The sequence below is a fragment of the Panthera onca genome, chromosome C1 (assembly GCF_046562875.1).
Source record: "Panthera onca isolate mPanOnc1 chromosome C1, mPanOnc1 haplotype 2, whole genome shotgun sequence".
Lineage (NCBI taxonomy): Eukaryota > Metazoa > Chordata > Mammalia > Carnivora > Felidae > Panthera > Panthera onca.
Window position 1 is genome coordinate 170,668,239 of NC_138346.1, and position 21,361 is coordinate 170,689,599.

General features: G+C 45.1%; 1 protein-coding gene across 2 annotated transcripts in view; it reads left to right on the forward strand.

The window, feature by feature from the left end:
- Window positions 1-21,361, forward strand: part of KANK4 (KN motif and ankyrin repeat domains 4) — a 72,978-nt gene that overhangs the window by 25,031 nt on the left and 26,586 nt on the right. For both annotated transcript variants that reach the window (XM_060626142.3, XM_060626145.3), the window contains exons 2-3: window positions 9,340-9,579; window positions 16,566-16,653. In XM_060626142.3, coding sequence (XP_060482125.3) covers window positions 16,638-16,653 — 16 coding nt within the window. In that variant the 5' untranslated portion in view covers window positions 9,340-9,579; window positions 16,566-16,637. The remainder of the gene's footprint in view (window positions 1-9,339; window positions 9,580-16,565; window positions 16,654-21,361) is intronic.

Here is a 21,361-nt window from a genome sequence, read left to right on the forward strand (position 1 = left end):
AGTCAATGAACCTGTTTCCTCATTGGTAAATGAAGATGATGTCCCAGGTCCTGTTTTGTTTCTCTGCTCCCAGCTGTAGACAATCAGCAGGAGGGATTTAGCACCTGCCATCTGCAAGGCCCTAGGCGCCCTAAAGCAGACCTAGAAGCATGAAAGAGGGACCTTGACTTAAAAAAGGCCCCATAATTGAGCTGGATCTTTATTGTGTTTGTTGTTAGAGTTAATAAACAAGTCTGCCTGTGCTGTGCTCCAAATGCCCAACTGTTTTGTTTCATCTTTGAGCTGCAGTGGGGTGATAACAAATATGGGATGTGAATTTTGGACACACCTTTTTTTACTGACTTTATCCACATTAAAACAAAACAAAACAAAACAAAACAAAACCCAAACCAGAACAGTATATGACCTTTCTTTGTACCGCTGATGATGCACTGGCAATAAATCCCATCTTCTTCAAGGACAAGTTGAAGATGATAGAAGTTTCTCTCATTGCCTCTCTCTGGTTCATGTCTGATGATGCCCAACCTTTATCCAGCTGTATGCCACTGAGGCTGGATGCTCATCCTTGTCTGACCCCCATCATATATGCCTGCTTTTCCTTACACTGTGCCTGCTAGAGGGGCAGGCGGGGTCTTGTGAAATAATAAAAAGTCTTTCAACTTGCCTGAAAAATCTGGAAACATCACTGGTTCCACCCAGGTGTCTGGAGATTACTTATCAGGCTCAGTTTGGTTTAACTGACTTTCTTGAATGTGCAGGCTGTGCCAAGATAAATCTTCCTCCCAACCCAGAAGGCAGATGCCACAGCCCACGCAAGCCCTAAAGTGTCTGCACCTGCGACCCATGTTCTGCAGCCAGGCAGAAGTCTGTGAAGGTTTCCGCTGGATTCTGACCAGGGACAATGATGCTGAGAGTGGGGGCCGCCCAGAGAGGGTGGGTGCTGGAGGGTGTGTCTGTGACTACCCTGGAGACGCTTTCACTGAGGTGACCCAGGAGGGAGGAGGTGAGGTTGAATTCCTTGGTTTACTCCAAGTGGTGGTTCCCGAGCTCTTTTGACCGTGGCCCAACCTGGCTAAGCAAAAAACCTTGTGGCTCACTGAGCCCACTGGCTCCTACTTTCCAATGGGAAAGAATCTGTAATAACAAAGGATGAAAGGGGAAGAGAAAAGTAATCAACATGGTCATGCAGCAAATACTCAGGACAAAACAATCAACTGAAACTCCAGAAAGTAGGGTTTGGGTGCCTCTGTCGGTTAAGCGTCCGACTCTTGATTTCAACCCAGGTCACAATCTCATGGTTCATGGGTTCCAGCCCCGCATCAGGCTCTGCACTGACAGTGTGGAGCCTGCTTGGGATTCTCTCTCTCCCTCTCTCTCTGCCCCTCACCCATGCTCTGTCTCCCTCTCTCTCAAAATAAACATTTGAAAAAAAACCCAAACAAACAAAAAAGAAACTCCAGAAAGCAATCTACAAGCAATATAAATTAATAGAAAAGAAAGCAATTAAAACCCAAACCAATGCTGACGCTGCATTGTAGCAGTCAAGGGTCATAGTTGCAAACAAACAACAGAACCAGGCTTATGGAGAGCTTATGTAGAAGAGGAATGTATTAAAAGATGTTGAGTCACTCCACCACACTCTCCAGAATCACTTGCCTGCAGCCCTTCCTTTTCCAGGGCACTTTCTTCCAACCTGAGGTCTGGCCTGCGTGCCTCTCTACCTACTGAGCGCAGGTCCCATGACTGAGTCCTAACTATAAAGGAGTCTGGCACCGCAAATTCTGGTTGCAGCCTTGGGGAGGTGCGACTCTTAAGGAAGGAAATAACCCAAGCATAGGAAGGGTGTTCACAAAGTGCTGGCTAGCCCCAAAAAGCAACAAATATCTTCTGTATTAACAACAAAGCACCCTCCTGAGAATTGTGGGAATTTCAGCTGTTGGCCTGTGTGCATACATGGGAGTTTGGCAGTGCTATTTTGTGATGGCTGGAGGTCACACTTCTTTGTGGAACAGAGAATTAATGTTCTCGGGAAAGTCTTGTAGTGAACTAATTTTTGTTTATGAATGCCAAGGCTTATTAACTCTCAATAACTCACTTATGTTTCTAGCTCCTTATAAAAATGAAATCCCACGTATGGGGTTTCTTTTCTTTTTGGGGTGATGAAAATATTCTAAAATGAGATTGTGGTCTTTTCAACAACTGGTGCTAGGAAAACTGAATGTTCATAAGTAAAAGAATAAAGCCAGACCTTAATCTTAAACCACAAAGAAAAATGACCTCGAAGTAGATCAAAGTCCTAAACTTAAAAGCTAAAACTAAAACTTGTAGAAGAAAACATTGAGGAAAATCTTCATGACAGTGAATTTGGCAACAATTTCATGGGTATGATACAAAAGCACAGAAAATATAGACAAATCCGACTTCATCAAAATCAATAACCTTTGTACGTCAAAGGACAATATCAAGAAAGCAAAAAGACACCCTACAGAATGGGAGAAAATACATGCAAATCACATAGTTGATAAGTTGTTAATATCCAGAAAGAACTTTTACCACTCAACAACGACAAAAAACAAACAATTTTGCCAATTCAAAATGGGCAAAGGACTTGAATAGACATTTCTGTAAAGAAGGTATACTAATGGCCAAGAAGCACATAAAAAAGATGCTCAACAATCATCGTCAGTAGGGAAATGAAAACCAAAACCACAAGGAGATAACACGTCACACCTACTACACTTACTAGGATGGCTGTAATAACTTTTTTTTTAATGGAAAACAAAAAAAAAACCCCACAAATGTTGGTGAAGATATGGAGAAATTGGAACCTTTTTGCATTGTTGGTAGGAATGTAAAATGGTGCAGCTTCCTTAGAAAACAGTTTGGTGGTTCTTCAAAATATTAAAAGTAGAATTACCATATGACCCAGCAGTTTCATTCTTACAGGATAGCAGGGACTTAAACATACATTTGTATACCAGTGGTCATAGAAGCATTATTCACAACAGCCGAAAGATGGAAGCAACCCAAGTGTCAGTTGATGGAAGAACGGATACACAAAATATACTATATATACTATATGCAATATGCTACCTATATACAATGGAATAATATTCAACCATAAAAAGAAATGAAATTTTGATATATGCTAAACCTTGGATGGACCCTGGAAACATGCTAAATGAAAGAAACCAGACACAGAAGGACAAATATTGTATGATCCCATATATATGAGGTACCTAGAGTAGGCAAATTCATAGAGACAGAAAGTAGATGTTACCAGGGCAAGAGGGAGTGGGGAGTTATTGTTTAGTGGGTTACAGAGTTTATGATGGAGATAAAAAATTGGGGGCATAGTGGTGATGGTGACAGAACATTGTGAATGTATTTAACGCCATTGAATTCTACATTTGCAAATGGTTAAAATGGTAAATTTTATCTTATGTATATGTATTTTAGCACAATTTTAAAAATCAGGTTGTGGCAATGTTTGCATAATTCTGAGTATACTACAATTGTTGAATTGCCCAATGTATATGAGTAAATTATACGGTATGTAGATTACATAACAAATAAAGCTGTTTAAGAAAAATCCTTTCCAGCTGTGACAGTTTCTATGATCCATCCATTTATTCGCGTGTTAGTTGAGTTCCTATCATATCCACTGTTAGGAATAGGGTGATTAATAAATCAAACACAATCTGTGCCCTTCCCTCACTTAAAACATTGTGGGTTTACAAACTAATCCTAGTTGGGGCGCCTGGGTGGCTCAGTTGGTTGAGCGTCCGACTTCAGCTCAGGTCACGATCTCGCGGTCCGTGAGTTCGAGCCCCGCGTCGGGCTCTGGGCTGATGGCTCAGAGCCTGGAGCCTGTTTCCGATTCTGTGTCTCCCTCTCTCTCTCTGCCCCTCCCCCGTTCATGCTCTGTCTCTCTCTGTCCCCAAAATAAATAAACGTTAAAAAAAAAAATTGTTTAAAAAACAAAGTAATCCTAGCTAACATTTATTGATTGTTTATTATATACAGAGCATTGGTACAAGCACTTTACATACGTATCTCACACGGTCCTCACAACCATGGACTGAGCTGAATAGGAAAATTTGCTCAAGGTCACATAGCCAGGATTTAAACCTGGTCTGTCTTACCTCAAAGCCTGTGCTCTTAACCATTCATCATCATATGTGTCAACTGGGTTCCAGCCACCTGGAATTGGGGTCTTCCTGGAGACCTGCCCTGAGGCCTGCCTGTCAGGCTGCCTGATCTGGAAGCACCGACGAGAGAGCTAAAGATGACGTGGAATGACCTCCAGGAGGGAGTGAGTTTGGAAAATAAGGCCTAAGTCGAGGGTCTTGCACAGCCATTTACAGTAATCATTATAAAACAGATATGACTGTATTTTTTAAACGGTTAGGTGATAGAATTTTAAATATAAAATTGAATTCACAATTGAATTTATAATATTATGTTAATAGCTAACATATTTACTACAAGTTGAACACAGACTGTATACCAGTATATACAGACTGTATACCTGGTATACAGTCTGTGTTCTAAGTGGTTGACCTATATCATCATCTTTAATCCTCCATGACACGTAGGGTATATTACTATTCCTTTTTTTACAAGTGAGGCAGCTAAGGCACAGAGAGGTTAAGCCATGTGTTCAAGGTTACACAGGGAGTGGCGGACCTGGGATTCTAGCCATGGCTTCTTGACTTGGAGCCCAGACTCTTAACCACCATAGAACTTGCTCTTTTATGTTAAGATACACAGGGTGCCAGGGTAGTTCAGTGGGTTAAGCATCCAACTTCAGCTCAGGTCATGATCTCCCGGTTCCTGAGTTCGAGCTCTGCCTTGGGCTCTGTGCTGACCGCTCAGAGCCCGGAGCCTGCTTTGGATTCTGTGTCTCTCGTCTCTCTCTGCACCTCCCCTGCTTGCCTTCTGTCTCTCTCAAAAATAAATAAATATTAAAATAAAATTATGTTAGGGTATGCAAAGTAGTTGGACATGAAACTAGTTTTTATTGAGATGGTAGGATAATGATGGTTTCCCCCCTTTTTTCCCACAAATGATTTTTTTTATTTTCTAAGAATATATCATAATAGTGATTTTTTTTAATACCACAAAAAGAAATCTCATGTCACTTTCATCTTCTTACTTCATCGTTTTATCTGGTTGTATTTGATTTGGAAGTTGCTGTGTGTGTGCACACACTAAGCCAGCGCCATGAACAGGTGGACAGCGTAGCGGGAGATGCCGGCAGGTGCCTGAGGCGCGGCTCCTGTGTGGTTGCAGCTGCCCCGACTGCTGCCATCTTCCAGGGAGGCGTGTCCCCTTCTCATCACATGCTTCCCAACACTGACGCTCTTTCTTTCTTTTTAAAAATTTTTTAAAGTTTATTTATTTTTTTTTGAGAGAGAGAGCACAAGCTGGGGAGCGGCAGAGAGAAGGAGAGACAGAATCTCAAGCAGGCCTCACACCATCAGCGCAGAGCCCGATGTGGGGCTCAAACTCACAAACCGTGAGAACAGACCTGAGCCGTGATCAAGAGTCAGACACTCAGCCAACTGCACCACCACCCTGACGATCTTTCTTTAAAAACAGTTTTTTCCCCTAACTTGTAAGTCGTTGTCATACCATGGTTAACAGCGGTGCATAAACTGAATTTGAATCTTGGTGCAGATAGTCTTGGTACCTGGGCAACGAACTGCCCTGAGCCTCGGACAATGGAAATAACAGTACCACCTTATAGGGTTATTGTGAAAATTAAATTGGATGGTGTTTGGAATGGACCTACGGTGCCTGGCACAGTGTAGGGTAAACAAAGAGTATGGCATTTTGATGTTATCTTGCTCCTTTTTGATTAATTCATGTGGTTAAACATCTTTCGAATATTAGCCGTGAGTACTTCTTCTTTTCTGAATTGCCTGCTCGTGCCTTTTCCTTATTTGTCTCTTGGTGTCTTGATTTTATAGTGCGTTTGGGTGAAGGACTGAGAGCATTCCAGGAGGGTCTTTTCCCTGTGGCCCCGATGCCTTCCATTTTCTCTAGGGAACGTTTCTCACTGATTAGTGAAGACTCCTCTCTCCTCGAAATTGGCACTGTTCCCTTCCTGAGAAATTCTCATCCGCTTTAAAGGGTCAGTCTTTACAACCGCTGATTCCCCCTGGACAGCTGCACCCGCAGGTCTCACGGGCATGATTTCTTTCTCCATCTGTTTAAGTTGTGTTCCATCAGAGTGGCCATGGTCAGAACCCACGTGCTCAGAGAGGCTCTGTTTCAGCAGCACGTGTACCTAACCAGTATGCTCCAACTCGGCCCCTGTCATCACACAGGCTGCCAAGTAGCTGGCCTTCCTGAGCAAAGTGCAAAAGCCTAAGGGACTTCTTAGATAAAAGGCACATTCTTAAGATAGTTTCATCTCCTTTTCTTTTTGCCTACATGTCCATCTTGCCTCACGTGGAGAGTCCACTCTTTTCCCATCATGGGGCAGACAGGACCTAGGCCATAGAAGTTGGATGTTTCTAAACTGCAAAAGGAGTCAGTCTCCCCTCAGCCAAATGATTCTTGCCAGAAAAGTTCTTGTGGATAAATGTGTTTGGTGTGGAGGATTCTCTGGATGGCTTGGTGGGAACATAAAGTTGGCTACTAATCTTAAGACCTATGTCTGGGTGAGGCATAGGGGTGGGGGCATGCCGGTATCCCATGGCCCAGAGGCCCTGGAGGGGGGCCTCCCCAAAGAAGCACAACCCCCTAGAGAGTTGTGGGGCTTTCCCATGAAGACCTTCCCTAAATGCGAAGTCACCCTCTGCGTGGACAGAACCAGCACTGAAGCTTCCATCAGGCTGCCTGGCTGAGAGGAAAGGGTGTTAGACTGCGAGACAGAAAATCTGGGTTTGAGTCGAGGCTTTGCCTTTTGTTAGCTTTGTAACCTGGGGAATGAGCTTTGTGTCCTCACCTGGAAAATGGAGGGTAACGACCCTGGTTCTGCTCACCTCCCTGCTTGACTCTGGAGTGAAATGAGCAAAGTGGGCAAGTTAGAAAGGCATAAAAGACAAGAATCTCTCCTCCTCTTAGAGACATGGTGGTCAGCACAGTGTCTGTCCCAGCATCTCACGTGGAGGCCAGAGAAATGAAAGGGCTCCTTGTCTCCAGAAAGAGGTCTGAAGAAGAAGAAACTAGATTAGGAGTATGTGTCTTTTCCTGTGGGTCTTCTGTCCTGGCATCTGAGCCAAGCAGTGGCACTGCTGGGGGCCTAGTATTTCCTTCCCTCAGTCTGCCGTCTTTTTAAAGGTTGTTTTTTTTTGTGTGTGTGTGTTTTTAACATTTATTTTGAGAGAGAGAGAGTGCACATGTGAGCAGGGGAGGGGCAGAGAGAGAGGAATAGAGAATCCCAAGCAGGCTCTGTGTGCACACTGTCAGCACAGAGCCTGATGTGAGGCTCAATCTCACAAACCATGAGATCATGACCTGAACCAAAATCAAGACTCGGACGCTTAACCGACTGAGCCACACAGGTGCCCCTGTGCCATCTTTTTTAATCCGATGAGAGGCTTGGAGTCGGCTAGAGAAGCAGAAGTGCTGCCTTGGTACTGAAGGGAGTATCTGGAGGGGTCACCTGTGTTTATTTTTTATTTTTTTATTAAAGTTTTTTTTAATGTTTATTTATTTTTGAGAGAGAAAGACAGAGTGTGAGCAAGGGGAGGGGCAGAAAGAGAGGGAGACGCAGAACCCGAAGTAGGCTCCAGGCTCCAAGCTGTCAGCACAGAACCCGATGCGGGGCTCAAGCTCACGAACTGCAAGATCATGACCTGAGCCAAAGTGGGACACTCAACTAGGCACCCCCACCTGTGTTTAGAATGGTCAGTATTGTGGATTAGTTCAGTTTCACAAACCTGACATGGCCTCTAGCCTGTGATGCTGGTCAGGGACACTAACGCAGAAGCAGCAATCAGAATTCAGGTGATACTGGCTGCGGTAGAAAGCAGACAGGAGCAGTGGAAGCAGGAAGGCTAGCCACTGCTCTTGAGGGGATGCTGAGTGGAGCTTGGTGGATAGGCAGGGACTGGCCAGTGGTCCGGGTAGAATGGTGGATCTTGAAAGAAAAGTACAGGTCTGGAAATAAGCCTCTCATCTCCATACTGGATAAGGAAGAATTTCTCCCTGGGAGAGCAAATAAGAATGCTTATATATCCAACACATAGATGAATCAGAGGGGAAGAATGGGTGGCTGGAAAGTCGCGGGACCCAGTGAAATGGAGAGCTTTTTTTTTTTTCACTCTGTCCTGCTGAAATGGCATGTGCCTCTAGCCATTCTCTGGCCAATTTGGAGAGGATGGTCAATGATCATTTTTTTAATGTTTATTTGTTTATTTTGAGAGACAGGGCAATCAGGGGAGGGGCAGAGAGAGAGGAGATCGAGGATCCCAAGCAGGCTGCATGCTGTCAGTACAGAGTCTGATGTGGGGCTTGAACTCATGAACCATGAGATCATGACCTGAGCCAAAATCACGAGTTTGACACTCAACCGAGCCACGCAGGCGCCCCAATCAATGATCATTTTAATCTATCAAAGAGGCTGTTTGCTCCTTAGTATACTTTTCCATGTGACCTCAGAGTTCAAGGCATATTTCTGACTTTGTTTTTATTCTGATGGTTTGGTCTGTGTACTCAGTTAACACAGAAATCCTTTCAGCAGTTGAGAAAGGTGAATGCTGGTGTTCCACAGCCTTGTCCATCATATCCACCTGTGCCCTTCCATAAGTCTCTTAACCTCCCTCTTGAACAAGATGCTCTAGAATATAAAGCAAGTAAGGAAAATAAGGAGCGTGATCCAGTGTAGTAGGAAAAACGCAGAATTCCACCCCAAAAATATTCATTTTAATCCGGATTCACTCCGAGGTGAGCCAAGAGAAGTCACTTACATGTCTGTCTCATTTTCTTTGCCTATACAATGGGGATGCTCATCCCATCTGGCTGCCTCAAGCTAGTTTGAGGATAAATGGGATTCAGAATGTTTAGTGCTTTCCAAGTGTATTGGGCTGGATGCAGGCAGCATTTCAGGGTGACACTCAGCTCTGGCATCAATTTCAGCGTGGGTTAGACAGGAATCTGCCCTGGTCTTTGAAGCGCATCTCGACAGGCAGTGTCTGTGAAGGTCAGAGCTGCTTTGACATGTCTTACCGATAGAGCTTCATTTCCTAGGACACACTCATGTGGCTAGGGCGCACGGAAGGTAAAGGGGATAAGGTCCCCATAATCTTTTTGCTAAGCCTGCATACAGTAGCCCAGATGCTCTCCTGGCTCCTTTTGACACCTACCCCACTGTGTCTCCTTCAGGTCCAGTAGTGGTGCTGGATTTGGAGAGCGTGGAGCCCCTGAGCCTGAGCCTCACACCTGCCTCTGCTCCAAAGAGCTGTGGCTGCAGTGGGCTGGCTGAGACTCTTCACAGCACCTGCCTGGGACACTCTGAGACCGTCCTCCTCCACAGCTGCCTTCTCCCGGGCTCCTGAGCCTGCCCTTCTGAACTCACTGGTCCGTGCCGCCGTTAGAAGCCCTGCCCGGAGCTGGATTCTTATAGTAGGTATTTTCCTTTCTCTTTCTGCCAGAATAGGATGCATTTTGGTCCTGGGGCATCAGACTTGTAGAGTGGCAGGAAGCAGAAGCTGCCAGTCTGGTCCTGGGATCTCACTGATCATCATATCTTCCTGCTCTGCCCCAATAGACTTCGAGTCACAGATCCATGCAGCTGGCAGTCTAGGAATTGCTTGCGGAAGCTTTGTATGGTTGTGGGACCCCAGGACGTGGGTGGGGGAGGAAGTTTCTAAAGCAGAGCTTAGAAGAAAGAGATGCACCACTGGAGGGTTTCAGCTCCTAAGGACAATCCCTGTGTCCTCATTAGGAACAATTTTATTAATGAGCCACCCAAGCTGCAGGAAGAGAGAAGGAAAGCATAATTAATTATGACCCCTCAGAGAAGCGCTTAGAGTCGGGGCAGTCAGAGGAGGAAGGCGTGTGCTGCTTCCGAGTCTTTAGATGTGGCCGCAGCTCTGGGAACTAACTTTGCAGTTGAAGGATTGGAGCTTTCCTCTTTCTGCAAGATCGGGTATCAGCTTATTGAGCATTGAATTCCTGCCTGACCCTGCTCCCCTCTTCCCGGGAGTGAAAAGGAAGTCAGTATTTGCTTTTCCAGCAAGGTCACGGATCACCTGACCAAATCCTTTAACAGCTGGGAAGCCAGTGCTGCTGTGCTGAACTCATGAGCCATCAGCTCTGGTCCAGCAGCCAGAACCTCGCTTTCCGCAGGGAGACGACTTCTCTCGCTCCAGGTTATGGCAAGGGGAGGATGCCAGGGGAAGGTAATGTGGTTACAGCTTTCCTCCCGACAATTTTCTTTTCCCGAAGCTCCAGATTCAGCTGCTGCATTGCAGGGAAAAATGACAGACACTTGCCGAAAAATGTGAGACCGGAGTTAATGAGGTTGTGTTAATGTGTCATTTATTGAGAATGAGTTATCTCTTTGTTTCCTGAGTCGGCGGGAAGGGAGCTGGCTGGAGAACTCCATAGGCAGAATCTTTTTTAGGAGTGCATCTCACCTCCCCGGGTGTTTGGGCTTCAGTGCTCTCGCTCTCAATGTTAAGTAGTACTGTCAGATGCCTCCTGCTTCTCAGCACAGGGGACATTTACACTTGAAGGCATGGGGCCCTGGAATGGGGAAACAGGAAGCTCTCGTCTTTTTGGCAGGATTCGTAAGAGGTACGGGTAATTTTTTTTCCCTCTTTTGGAAAGAGTGCTTTGTCTTTGCAAGTGATTGTGCAGGGATTGACAGGGTTGCTGTTTGGTGCACTACCTTGCTAAATATTTGACTTTGTAAGGTTGAATTCTCCAAGAATCATCGTGGCAGTACGGCTGTGCTTTGAGCCAAGGTTTCTTTTCAAGGAAATCCAAGGTGCTATTTATTTTGGCATGCGGCCTGTCCTAGGATGAAATACGGCATTTTTATGATTGCAGAATAAAGAGAGGTTTGAAGAGAATAAAAGTGCAGAACTAGGTTTCAGTTTCAGGACTAAGTAAAGGAAGGTTTCTTTGTATTTGGATTCGAGGTTAGGAATGAGACTGTAAATGGCATCGTAAAAGGGATAAATGTGGGTAGGGAGAAGGTGTAAGTATACAGGGCAGGAGTCGGGCTGACTAGGGGAAATCAGACTGTTTCTTCTAATGTGGCTTCGTAGTTACACAGGGACTGTCAGACTGACTGCCTCTGTGGTGAATTTTGAACGGGCAGCCTCAGTCTCCATCTCTTCACTACCCACTGGCTTTGAGAGGCAGTGTGGAGTGATGGAGTGACACAAACTGTCCTACCCCTAATTTACTGGGAACTTTGGATTGGCCACTTAGCCTCATTGGGCCTTCAATTCCTCATTTGTAACTTGGAGATGATACCATGAACTGAGTGTCTACCATACGTTAGGTTGTGAGGGTGTGGAGGTGGGGGTGAAGGGCACAGAAATGAGTCCTGCAGGAATTCTGACCTTCACAAGCTTGTAGAATAGGAGGGGAGAAGAGCTAGAGACAGACAAATCTATATACACTCGAAACATAAAGCTATATATACTCGAAACATCTAGAATGTGATGAGCTAATGAGAGGGCATTCTTGATCCTGGGATAAGCCATAAACAAATGAAAAGTTACATAACAGGACCAGGCATTATAAGGTTCTGTTAACGGCATCGGGTAATAAACTGCTTTATGTCAGAATTGTTAATGCTTTAGAAGGTTGCAAAATTCCATTTGAAAGGGGAATTCTGTCCAACAAGGCTAATTTTCATATTCAGTTGTGTTGCAAAGTAGCATGCATTGACGCGGCAATTATTCTTCCATTCCACTCACCTAACCACACGAAATATACACCCTCAGCTAAAATCTAAGATGTCCACCATAAGGACGATGGGCCGAGTACAGAAGTCTGGGGTGGGTGGAGGCCGGCAGCAGCATGATGTGGGCATGACAGTTCTCTCCTTTCCTTCCTGTGTCTAGCCCTTTCAAGTGCAAGCTTGCTATGCCCTCTTCTTCAGAGTGTTGGGGTGTCAGCTCCATTTGATTTCTGTAACCTTGGAATGATTAATTTTAGCAAAATTCAAGTTCAAGAGAACTATTAGAAGTCTCCGTAGAGTTCTTTTTAGTGAAATTTGATCTAATGTGTGCTGCATAATTATTTGAAGCCCTAGGATCTGATACATCAAGGGCTGAGTCCTAACTCAAACCAAAGCTGGTGAGTGTGACTGAACTCTCCGACGGGATGGTGGGTTTGTGCTGAAGGTCCTTCTGCACCCAGGTGGCCCCCTCTTGCTTAGGAGGAGCCTTGTTGTGTGGTGTCCAGTCCTAGAGAAGGAGATCACACACACCTTTGGCTAAGAGACCTTACAAGAGAGCGGTCTCCTTATCCATGTCCAGAAGGCGTTTTGTGCATACTTGTGAGAGAAGCAGAGAAGCATCTAAGACAGGAGCATCTCCCCTCACAGAGAGAGCTAGGGATCGGTCACAGCATTAGGGCTGGGCAAAGGTTTATAAATCACTTCTGTTCCCAGGACACGATTGGAGTTGGCTAGATTTGAGGGCAAATCCTGCTCTAACACCTGCTTGTTATGGGACTTTGGCAGGCCTGTAAACCCTCTCAGCCTCAGTCTCCCTATCTGAAAAGTGGGGACCATAATAATAATGTCCTTGGGGCTATGGTGATGACTGCATGAGATAATTCGAGCATGTCAGGTGCTCTGACACTTGCCTGCTGCTCAATAAAGCTGTGGGGTAGAAGGAAGGAGGAGGGGGAAACCATGATGATGATGGAGAGACAGGCTGAGGGGCCATGCCTAGGGTTTGTGTCCTCACCCTTTCTTCCCTAGGCTTCACCTCACAGCTGCCAAGCCTTTCCTGCCCTCCAGCATCTGGGAGGCTCCCCCACCGACTGTGGACCTGTGGCATTGAGATCAGTGGCAGTGTCCTCTGTCTGGAAACCCTTTCTTTTCTTTCTTTTTTTAAAAAAATTATATTTATTGCGCCTGGGTGGCTCAGTTGGTTAAGCGTCTGACTTTGGCTCAGGTCATGATCTCACGGTTTATGAGTTTGAGCCCCACGTTGGGCTCTGTGCTGACAGCTCAGAACCTGCTTTGGATTCTGTGTCTCCCTCTCCCTCTGCCCCTCCCCTGCTCATGCTCTGTCTCTGTCTCTCAATAATAAATAAAAACGTTAAAAATTTTTAATTTAAATTTAAAAATTTAAAAATATATGTATTTGTTTTTTAATTGAGATCATTGAAACATAACTGACATAATATTGTGTTAGTTTTAGGTGTACAACATGACTTGATATTTGTATTTATTGTTAAATGGCTTCTACAATAAGTCTAGTTAACTAGTAACCATAGTTACAAACTGTGTAACATCATAGTTACATAGCTACAACTATGTGAGATATGATGAGAACTTTTAAAAAATTCCTGCATAGTAGGGGTGCCTGGGTGGCTAAATCGGGTAAGCATCTGACTCTTGATTTCAGCTCAGATCATGATCTCAGGTTCATGGGATTGAGCCCCACGTTAGGCTCTGCACTGACAGTATGGAGCCTGCTTGGGATTCTCTCTCTCCCTCTCTCTCTGCGCCTCCCCTGCTTGTTCTCTCTCTCTCTCTCAAAATAAATAAATAAACATTTTAAAAAATTCCTGTATAGTTAACATACAGCATTATGTCAGTTTCAGGTGTATATTATGATTCAACCATTCTATACATTACTCAGTGCGATCATAAGTGTACTGTTAGTTCCCTTCACCTGTTTCACCCATCTCCCCACCCACCTCCTTTAATCATCAGTTTGTTCTCTAAGGTTAAGAGTCTGGGTTTTGTTTGTTTGTTTGTTTTTTAATAAAAAATTTTCGTAAGTTTATTTATTTTGAGAGAGATAGACAATATGTGCACATGCGCAAGGGAGGGGCAGAGAGAGAGCGAGAGAGAGCATCCCAAGCAGGCTCCATGCTGTCAGTGCAGAGGCCTATGTGAGGCTCAAACTCATGAACCGTCAGATCATGACCTGAGCCGCAATCAAGAGTCAGATGCTTAACCAACTGAGCCACCCAGGTGCCCCTTGTCTCCTGTTTTCTTTGTTTTTGTTTTCTTTCTTAAATTCCACATATTAGGGAAATTATATGGTATTTGTCTTTCTCTGACTGACTTATTTCAGCTAACATAATACCCTCTAGACCTATCTATGTTGTTGCAAATAGTAAGATTTCATTCTTTTTTATGGCTGAGTAATATTCCATTATATATATGTGTGTATTGATATATATATATATCACACTTACAATGATAGGTTTTAAGATCTACTCTCTTAACAACTTCTAAATATGCAGTACAGTGTTATTAACTATAGTCCCCATGCAGCACATTATATCCCTATGACGTATTTATCTTCTAACTAGAAATTTGTACCTTTTGACCACTGTCACCCATTTCACCAACCATCCCCACCCTGCCTCTGACAGCCACCAATCTGTTCTCTGTATCTATGGAATCAGGTTTTTTTAGATTCCACAAACAAGTGAGATCATATGGTATTTGTGTTTCTCTATTTTACTTAGCATAATGCCCTTAAGATCCATCCATAATTGTCACAAATGGCCAAGACTTACTTCTTTGTCATGGCTGAGCAATATTTCATTGTATATATGTATACACCACTTCATTATTTTTTTTTAATTTTTAATGTTTATTTTTGGGAAAGAGAGAGAGAGACAGAGCTTGAGCAGGGGCAGGGCAGAGAGAGAGGGAGACACAGAATCTGACACAGGCTCCAGGCTCTGAGCTGTCAGCACAGAGCCTGACGTGGGACTCGAACCCACAAATTGTGAGATCATGACCTGAGCCGAAACCAAGTGTCAGACGCTTAACTGACTGAGCTAGCCAGGTGCCCGTATACCACACTACCTTTATCCTTTCATCCGCTGATGGACACGTAGGTGATTTCAGAACCTTTTCTTTCTAGCAAGGGTGACCCTCCCTTGCCCCAGGTTAGAACCTTCTAGGTCTCTCCACCTTCTGCCTGGTTAGCAGGACACTTGCCCTTCTTATCCCCAGTTTCTCTCTACTCCAGCTCTCTACCACCCCCAGACTCAAGTACTTATCGTCCCAAGGTAGGTGAGGTATTTCGTGTCAGCATTCCCTCTGCAGAGAATGTGTCTGCACACAGAAACCCGGCCCGCCCTTCAGGGCTCACTCTTCTACAGGGAAAGGTCCCTCTGGCAGCTGCATGGAAGGTGGTAGTTTGGAGTGCTCACAGAAAAGAGGACACATGAAAATCTTCCAGGCAAACTTTAGACTTCCTCTCATTTGGTGGGCGTCACATTTCCCAGCCCTCTTCTCCAGTTTACTTGTTTGCTCACCTTCGTTCCATCCTGGATTGTTGGAGGCCACCCCTCATCCATCTGTCACTCCCAGTTTCCCTCAATCCTCCCCTCATCCCTGGTATGCTTTTCTGGTCTCGAATTCATTGTCAAACACATTGGAATTCCTGAAACAACTCCGCTTCCACTGCTGCGGTGTCACAGATAATTCATTGTTATGATGTGTGTGGAGTTACAATCATAAAAAGACAATTTTCCTAGGTGATTTATTATAATGGGGGTAGGCTCCAGGTTGTTTACCATTCAAAGAAAGAGTCCAGGGAATGGATTAAAACTTTGGGGAGAATTTATGATTAAACCTCAAGGTATCCTAATTCAGAGTCAGGACAGTTTTCTGCTTGAATAGTTTCTGATGTCTTTGGACCACCCAGCTTGAGCTTCCCTTGTCCTGCCCGTGGTTAGAAATCACTTCTAAGTATCGGCTCCTACTCAGTACTTGCAATGATCTCGCCCCTGTTTTGAATCTGATTGGGACGTCACAGATCATTTATAGATACTCTGATTCCAGTATTAAAAATAAATGGATTATAATTCTTTTACCATAATGGAAGGGGGGTTGATTACAGCTTTTGATGTTATGGAAGGAACACCGTGATAGTTGTCAGAGCCCTGGGTCTGGCTCCAGCTCTGTCACTAGAATGCTGAGAGGTCCTGCACAGAACAATTAGCTACTTTAAAGTTTGTTGATTTATTTATTTATTTTGAGAGAGAGAGAAGGAGAGGACCCCAAGCAGACTCCATGCTGTCAGCGCAGAGCCTGACATGGGGCTCACAATTCATGAACCGTGACATCATGACTTGAGCCGAAATCAAGAGTTAGACTCGTTAACTGACTGAGCCACCCAGGTGCCCTGAGAGCAATTGACTTCTGAGCCTCAGTTTCTTCATCTGCCAAGAGAGCAGGTTGGGCCAAATGCTTCCTTTGTTGTTAACCATTGCTAACATCCTGTGAAGTCATGCCCAGGATTGGACACACTGTAGGAGGGAGTGTGAAGCTCATGGGTATCCCTGGGAGAAATGCAGGGATAGGAGATCTTTGGTGTTATGTTGCCTCCATACTTATTCTAGCTGTAGGTAATAAGACTCCACTTTCCTGTCCTTCCTTTTAGGACTCTCCAACGAGTTTTACAGACTTCCTGGATGAAGAGTGCCTGAGAGACTGACAGTCTGCGTTCCCTAAGATGGAGAAGACAGATGGTAGGCAGGCCGCTCTGTACTCCCTGGTCTAAAGCGAGTACTTGGGTTGGAAAGGGATTGCCTTCACAGATCCTGGAAATAGCCTAAGGGAGACCCACAAGAGACATTCCCCAAATAGACAGTGCTGGGAGACCCCAACCATGTATTTCAGGTATGAACAGCAGAAGGTGGTAGAGGATGAAAAGTTTCACGTCTGTGTCGCACTTGTGTAATTTTTGGACAGTTTTCTCACCTCTTCCAAGCACGGAGAAGGCAGCAGCATGCCCTCACCCATTACCCTCATTTTTTTTTTTTTAATGTTTGTTTCTTTTTGAGAGAGAGAGACACAGACAGAGTGTGAGCGCGGGAGAGGCAGAGAGGGAGACACAGAATCCGAAGCAGGCTCCAGGCTCTGAACTGTCAGCACAGAGCCCAACGTGGGGCTCGAACCCATGAACCGTGAGATCATGCCCTGAGCCAAAGTCAGACACTTCACCAACTGAGCCACCCAGGTGCCCCTTGTTACCCTCATTTTAAGGATAAGGAACTTGATGTCTGAGAAAGAGGCACAATATGGTGAAAGAGCCTTCATTTATACCTGGGTGACTCTCCCTGTCATTTAACTCCTCTGAGTCTCAGTCCCCTCATGTATCAGTTAACTTTGCTGTGTCACAAACCAGTCAAAAATTTATTGACTTAAAATAAAGACATTGACTATTTCCCAAAATATTCTGTGGGTTGTCTGGACCATTGTTCTACTCTGATATTTGGTATGTGCTGGGCTTATTCATGTGTTTGTGGTCTTCTGGGTGACTTGGCCGGATGATTTAGAATGGACATAGTTACATCACTGATTGTTGACTCCATGTCACCTGGGGCACAGGTAATGATTTGGCCATGTGTTTCTCATCATCCAGCAGGCTAGCTGGGGCTTATTCACACAGTGGCCGAAGCACAGCAAGCACAGCAAGAACGGACAAACCCCAGGGGCACCTGGGTGGCTCAGTCGGTTAAGTGTCCAACTTCAGCTCAAGTCATGACCTCACAGTTTGTGAGTTCGAGCCCCACATCAGGCTCTGTGCTGACAGCTTGGAGCCTGGAGCCTGCTTCAGATTCTGTGTCTCCCTCTCTCTCTGACCCTCCCCCACTCACACTCTCTCTGTCTCTCTCAAGAATAAGTAAACATTAAAAAAAAATTTTTTTTGGGGCGCCTGGGTGGCGCAGTCGGTTAAGCGTCCGACTTCAGCCAGGTCACGATCTCACGGTCCATGAGTTCGAGCCCCGCGTCAGGCTCTGGGCTGATGGCTCAGAGCCTGGAGCCTGTTTCTGATTCTGTGTCTCCCTCTCTCTCTGCCCCTCCCCCGTTCATGCTATGTCTCTCTCTGTCCCAAAAAAAAATAAATAAAAAACGTTGAAAAAAAAAAAAAATTAAAAAAAAAAAAAATTTTTTTTAAAGAACAGACACACCTCAAAGTGCCAGCAATTTTCAAGTCTCTGCATTTGTCACATTTGCTGTTGACCCACTGGTCAAAGCAAGTCACAAGGCCAAGCTCAGGGTCAATGTGGGAGGGGAGTGTCCAAGAGTGGGGTATGATTGTGGCTGTTTTTGCAAATGGTCTACTGCCCCTCAGCTATAAGCAGGTATAAATACCTACTTCATAGGGTTGGTAAAAGGCTAACTGAGATAATGCATGCAAAGTTGTTAAGTAATAACTATCTTGCACAACAAATGTCTTCATAAATATTCCCTTCTTCCCCTGTCCAGGAAACATGCTCAAGGTTATAGAGGAGATCCGGATCTCCTGACTTTCTAATGAAATGCTTTTTCCAGATCACAAATGTCAGGAAACAGGAGTGCCTATAATCCCCCTGAATCACATGACCTTTAACCAGCACAGGACTTAGGGACCAGCCGGCAACTCCAGCCCTGCCTCTTCCTTCTTTCCAAATGTAGTCACTGTATATGTCAAGAGTCTGCCTTTCTCCCCAGAGAGCTGCCTTTTCAGTGCACCCATGGAAGTGGTCCCACAGAACACCAGCTAATTCTCTTAATGCCCTGGGGGCCTGTCATTCCTGCCTGCCTCATCTGTCCCAGCTCAGCAACCGCCTCCCCCCTCTCCGCTGTGCTCCACGTGATTACCCACAACTAGCTCAACAAAGGCACCCCTCCCTCAGGCACAACCACCTCACAAAATAAAGGCTGAAGAGGGAAAAAGCTTGGTCGCTGTCTTAAGCCTTCTGAAGAGGCTGGCTCATTAAATCTCCCTTCCTTCTGGCTGTGTTTTGGGTCACTTTCTCTATAGTTTCTGTTTTTCCTATTTCCTTCAGAAAACGAATATAAGCTTTTGGACTTTTCTTCCTCACTTAAAAAAAATTTTTTTTTTTTAACGTTTATTTATTTTTGAGACAGAGAGAGACAGAGCATGAACAGGGGAGGAGCAGAGAGAGAGGGAGACACAGAATCCGAAACAGGCTCCAGGCTCTGAGCTGTCAGCACAGAGCCCAACGCGGGGCTCGAACCCACGGACCGTGAGATCATGACCTGAGCTGAAGTCGGACGCCCAACCGACCAAGCCACCCAGGCGCCCCTCTTCCTCACTTTAAATATCTCTGATTGGTTAGCTCACCTGCTGCACTTCACTGTGTTCCTCAAGATAACCACTGTGGCATCTCCCCCCTTCCCTAGTCCCCTTCCAATCCCCTTTCTTGCATCTGTGTGTGTCTTAGGCTCACAACTGTTTGCGGGTCATTTCCAAGGGTCTAGTGATCTGGCATGCTTTCAGACTCTGTAGGGAATCCTAGGTAGCTCTGAGCCTATATATCCTACTTTTTTCTTCTCCCCTGACTCCTTTTCCCAGTTTCCCCAGAATTATCTTCTTGGACTCTTGAGGCTGTCATTCTAACACAAAGCTAAATATTCCAAGGAATGAGCACACCTTCAGCAGATCCTCCCCTGCCTCACTCAGCACCAGCCTATAGCCTATCTTGCCTTTCTCAAGTCCCTGCGCTGTATTCTTTCTATGGCATTCATGCTAACAACCGCAATGACTCTGTCAGTTAGGTATTATTATCACCACGTTACAAATGGAGAAACTGAGGCATCAGGAAATTAAATAATTAAGTAATGTTCCCAGAAGTAGGAAATGACAGAGCCAGGATTCAAATCCAGCCAGTTTGGCTATGTGTTCATTTATCCAATCTGAAGCTCATTTTGAGCAGAGACGGTCCTCTTAATTAATTCTTGCCCTGGCCCAATGCCTGGAATTCTGAGGTCCTGCATACCTGTCACCAGGTAGAATTAAGAAGAGCAGGGCCAAATGTGAGCACAGGTCTGCTGGCATATTGGATCAACTCCCTCATACAAGGTACAGCATTCCTATTACATTGGCAGGAGAAGGAACACAGTGGTGGGTAGCAGGTAGAGCAGGTGTGTGTGTGTGTGTGTGAGAGAGAGAGAGAGAGAGAGAGAGAACCCATAGGGCTAGTTTAGGAAAGCACCTATTAAATCTATCATCCTGGATGGCTGCTCAGTCTCCAGACTCCTTTGGTTTCCTTCCATCTCCCTTGTGGAAGATTTTGCCTTCGAATCTGCTGTTTCTTATTTGATGCTATTATTGTATTTGTGCTCTGGACCTGCTCCCAGAGGCCACTGGGTAAATCAGCCTCAATTGAATTGAGGCAATAAGCAGATAAATAATGCAGCCTCTCCTTTAGGAGAGTTCCTTGCCTTCTGGGTCATAAATCTGCTCTCTACTTAACTTTAGACAAATACCTCCTCTCTGATTAGGTCTGTCCCTGTAATCCAGGAGGCTACAGGGCCGACCAGTAGGCTTAAGAGTACAGTCAAGTGTAGCCTGGAAAACTAACAGAAAAGCAATAGCTCTCAGTTACTGAAACTACGAGTGTGCCTCTTTGGGAAAGCATTGTTGGTAAAACATTGTGTGGGTAAATGGGAACTTATTTGGTATGGGGGGGGGGGGGGGGTTGAGACGTATTTACTCCTCATTGCCTGAAGTTCAGGTACCTGCCACAGAAATGGTAGAATCCAATGAAGACCATCCTGTGGATGAGCACCAGTGCCTCCTTTTGTTCCTTGCTATGGTTGTGACGTAACTGTGTAAAGCCTATGGCTTTACTGAGCCTACTAGGCTTGATTGTGTCAGTGTGCACACCATGAACCTTTGCGTGTCTAGTTGATTTCATTTAGTTCTTTGGAGGTAACTGTACTTCTCTAAACACAGAGGGCCACCTGAAAAGCATGTGACACTGGCCAAAAGGAGAGATCAGACGAGCAAGTGGGAAGAACTCAGGCCCAATATGTCATCACATGTGGGGAGAAAGCAGCCCCCCAGAAGCTACCCCAGGTAGCACCATCAACTGCACCCTTTTTCTTTAACTTGTCCCTTTCCCTTCATTCCTTTCTCTTACCTTGACCATGTCAGCCTTTAGCTTCTCTTACCTTGACCATGTCAGCAGGCTCCCAAATGGTCTTGAGGCATTTGGTTTGTCCTTTTTGCAGTCCTCTGTGAAGATACTCTTTGAGAAGCCACAGTTGATTACCTGCAGAGTGAAGTCAAGGCTTGTTGGTGTGCATGTGAACTGCTCCAAGATCTGGTTCTCGCTGACTTTTCCACTTGTCTCTTTCTACTCTTCTCTACCTCACTTGGAGCTCCAGCCACATCAACTGTATTTACAGAACTCCAGAACACTATGACATTGCACACCTCCA